Genomic DNA, 3,904 nt, shown 5'->3' on the forward strand with positions numbered 1-3,904 from the left:
TTTAACAATCCAAACTCAATCATCGTCTCTTTAATAGCGAAAACATTGATGATACATTAAGATACAATAACTTATAAAACATATCCAAACACATACGAAGCATGCTTGCGTGCTTATTCAGACATACAATCGATAAGATCAAACACTCAACTCAAACTTCTCTACTTAAACTGAGCCTTAAGCTCTTCAATGATCTCCTTGCCCACTTGGAAGGCCTTCATCAGAACATCATCAGAGATGGGTGGCTTCGAACCGAAGACGGCATCGGCTATGGTGATCACACCAGGATTCTGGCTGTTAAAACCGGACATGGCAACCGCATTGATATCCCCAACATTGAACTGGAAGTGAATTAGGCCTTGGGGGAAGACGAAGACATCACCCTTGTGGAGGGTCTTGGCGAAAAACTTGTTAGGGTTCGAAGTCACGAAGCCAACGTAGAGAGATCCCTCGATGACGGTGAGGATCTCGGTGGCCCGAGGGTGGGTATGGGGAGGGTTGAGGCCATAGGGAGCGTAGTCGATGCGGGCAATGGAGACGCCAAGAGTGTTCAGGCCTGGGAGCATGGCTGCATTGACGAGAGTAACGTTGGAGCCAACCCGGTTATTGGTGTTACCAGGCTTGTCGAGGCCGGAGAAGAAGAAGTCCTCTGGCATGGCAAGCTTGGGGTCCTTGCAGACCAACCCATTGACAAACACTGCAAGTTAAGAGCCCACAAATAACATTAAGAGATCAAATTGTCACAGTTGGAGCAAATAATCTATTCATGTATGGAGAGCTAGACAACAAGAATTCTTGTCCCGTTTCTCATGACCCTCTTGTGAAAAGAAACTATCAGTGTTTAAGAAAATCAGTGAAGGGGGGAGATAGATCAGAAGCAGTGGAATAAATGCTGAGTACAAGAAAAACCATAGGAAAATTACTTTTAGTTTTGGTTCACATTCCCTTCCTCTTATAGTTTGACACACAGTTAATTTCCTGCGGTTTCTCCTGATAAACTTTAACTAAATTATCCTGTCCTAGATTTAGGAAGCCAACTCAGCAAAAGTGACAAGCTTGCGTTGGGCTTTGAACAAGGAGAAGAAATGAAGCATACCAGGAGACTTCAAGTCAGCGACACAGAAGTCCTGCAGTGGTTTGGGATCTCCGGCAAAAGCTTCAGCAAAAGCCAATGCAAGAATGGCGATCACAAGAGCTCCAGAGGCCATTGATGCAAAGCAGAAAAGATTAGGTTTGTGATGAGCTTAGAGAGTAAAAGGCAAATTTATAGAGAGTAGGGATAAGGGATTAGGTTACGTTTTCCTTCTCTTTTTTTTTTTGAAAGAAAGGGGAGGGTAAGCCGTCCAACTTATTAAAGGAAAAAGAAAGTACAAGGAGAGATAAAGTTAAAAAGAAAAAAGAAAATAGCATAGATCTCATTGATTGACTACATTTCTGATGGCATTTGACAACGTAGAAATGTTGGGGATTAGGTCACGGAGTATTAGTCGGATAGGCCATGTTGTCCTCTGACATGGGAATAGTTTTTTATTTGGAGAAAAGATGAGGCTCGGATGGTTTATCAATACCATCTTTCAACTTCTCTTTCCAGAAGATACCTGACCTATTTGTCTACATTGTGATTTTAAATATGTTTGAAGTGGTTTGATCATAAGTGTGAAGTGCTTGATTGAATTGGTTCTCAGACAGAGAAAGAGATCTCATGCAAAATAATTAGGGATGTCAACAAGGATCGATGCTAAATATTTATCCATCCCTGAACAGCACTGGTCCGTTCTCATTGAATTTAAATGAAAATGGTTTCAATTATAGGTTTAAAAATTAAAAGCCGCGGTTTCAATTTTCATTACAGTATTGGTGATTTCTCCATCTGCGATCGAACCTAACACCGAACCCAAAACTTAATCCGAATCGAACATACATGGTATTTAATACCCATTATATTTAGTGTAAATGAGAATGGTTGTATTATTACTTTCAGATATATTTATTAGATGAGCTGGTATAAATTATATTATAAAAATTATGAATGATATTTTTAATTTATTCATTTATATATAAAATTTTTGAAATAAATAAAAAAGTATATGACTTTCTATTTTTCGATTTCGGTTTCAGATTTGTGGTTTTTTCGTGGTGGTTATGATTTTTAATTTAAATATTGTTCGATTTTTATTTCAATTTTGGGGGGCAATAGTGCATTTCCGTTTCAGTTTTAGTTTTATCACAAACCGCAAGAACCGACTCTATTGACATCCTTAACAGTGACTATATAATTGGATAGCAACGCATGCATATCCACCTATGCTAATTATATTTCGTGGACTTCAACTGAGGTATGAATTTACGTAGTTGAACTCTATGTTCTTCGTTAACATTTGGTTTAGGTAGTGCCTCATTTCTTTTTTAACACAGGAAACAGGAAGGTTGCTGACCAACGCCAGTCGAAGACAAATGGAGTGGTTGTCGAAATCAGGATATGCTTTAGAGTCAAAAGCTATATGCTGGCTGATTCAAACGCAGTGCAATTAAATATAAGATTTGTTAGACCACCCAATCAGGAGTCAGTAGACCTTCAAGTCATGGCCTGGTACATTTCCAGCAATTGAAGTGCAAACTAACTCGGAACCATGTGCAGCATTAATGGAGAAGTTAACCTAAAACCTAGTCCTTTATTTATCTGCCAACCTATCTTTTGACCTAAAACATCTAGCATTTTATATTTAAACATTCACATGACTAGATAACTGATATTTTCCACACAATTATGCTTCTTTCGTGCATATGTCTGTGTGCATGTGTTTTTATGTATATGTGTCTACGAATATATGTATAAAAAGTCTTTCTTGCATATTATATATAGAAATAAAGATTAATATCATTGCAAACTACAATGACTCTTAAAATGTTTCATAACAGCCATTACAACATTACAGTGGCTCCTAGCACATTATATAAATGCATTTATGAAGGTTTTTAAATAACAATCATCATTCATATGTAATAGTTGTTAAACCGCAAAAATAGGTATCATTATTTGATAAATTTTGACATTCAAATATTGATGCCATCTAGAAGATATTGTTTTCATTTATTAAAGAACACGTTTGTTTTTATTATTATTTATGTTCTTTCCACTATAACATTTGTTATTTTATAATCATCTTTGTTGGCTATGGAATGGACAGCGCTAGTGTGATCTCTAGGTTCGAGTACGAATGTACGGGCATGCCATTTGTTTAGATAGCTGAAAAGAAAATTAAATGAAGGATCAATGGTGCAGGTAGTGCTGTCTTAATCCTCAAAAGGTTTCACCATCATGCTACCATCTATCCGAACAAGGACATAGTATATAGTTGGGGTTACGATTCTACATTACAATTATGAATAAATTAGAGTGGAATTAGGTAACTAAAGCAAGAAAATAGAAAATAAATGTAAGGATAAATTAAAGGTAGAGATAGAGATAACAATGAACTATTTGATTGACTGTCCAAAAGTTTTCTTTCTTGGATCGGCATTTTAGTATTTATAAGTATTTCTTATTAACTACTAGGATATGTGTCACTATATAACTTTAGACGCTTGTCTGCATAGGGCACTATGTCACGTGTGATGGTTAATTATTTTCTCTCCAATATTTTTATATTTTGAATAATGCTACCATCCTTTCCACATTTTGGATAGTGGTAACATATGTGCAGTTACTGTTTCGACTTTTATTCTTATTGGTTTGTGCCACTGGGCCACAATTATTATGCACGATAGTCACCTCCCTTTCACTAATCTACTATTATTTTAAATAGCTACTATTTCTTGGCGTACTAAGGAGTTCTACCTATTGGTTAGCCATCCTTTAAATTTCTCTCCATAAAAAGTCTCAACCTAGGCCAATAATTCTCTT

At 36.5% G+C, this 3,904-nt stretch overlaps 1 protein-coding gene across 1 annotated transcript; it reads right to left on the bottom strand.

Moving 5' to 3' along the window:
• On the bottom strand, positions 1–1,247 carry LOC103720543 (putative germin-like protein 2-1). Its single transcript, XM_008810294.3, has 2 exons — positions 1,097–1,247; positions 1–697 (listed from the first exon to the last, which is right to left on the bottom strand). Exons 1-2 carry the CDS (start codon positions 1,206–1,208, stop codon positions 162–164), a joined length of 648 nt encoding a protein of 215 aa, XP_008808516.1. The 5' UTR covers positions 1,209–1,247; the 3' UTR covers positions 1–161.
• Between the last annotated feature and the right edge of the window lie 2,657 nt (positions 1,248–3,904).

This window comes from Phoenix dactylifera, unplaced genomic scaffold, assembly GCF_009389715.1.
Source record: "Phoenix dactylifera cultivar Barhee BC4 unplaced genomic scaffold, palm_55x_up_171113_PBpolish2nd_filt_p 000598F, whole genome shotgun sequence".
NCBI classification, from domain to species: Eukaryota; Viridiplantae; Streptophyta; class Magnoliopsida; order Arecales; family Arecaceae; genus Phoenix; species Phoenix dactylifera.

Bases quoted from the DNA above. Each gene is read 5' to 3' on its own strand.
- LOC103720543 (XM_008810294.3), bottom strand. From the start codon at position 1,208: ATGGCCTCTGGAGCTCTTGTGATCGCCATTCTTGCATTGGCTTTTGCT. The intron at 698-1,096 runs GTATGCTTCATT...CTTAACTTGCAG, and splicing joins CGCTGACTTGAAGTCTCCTG to TGTTTGTCAATGGGTTGGTC.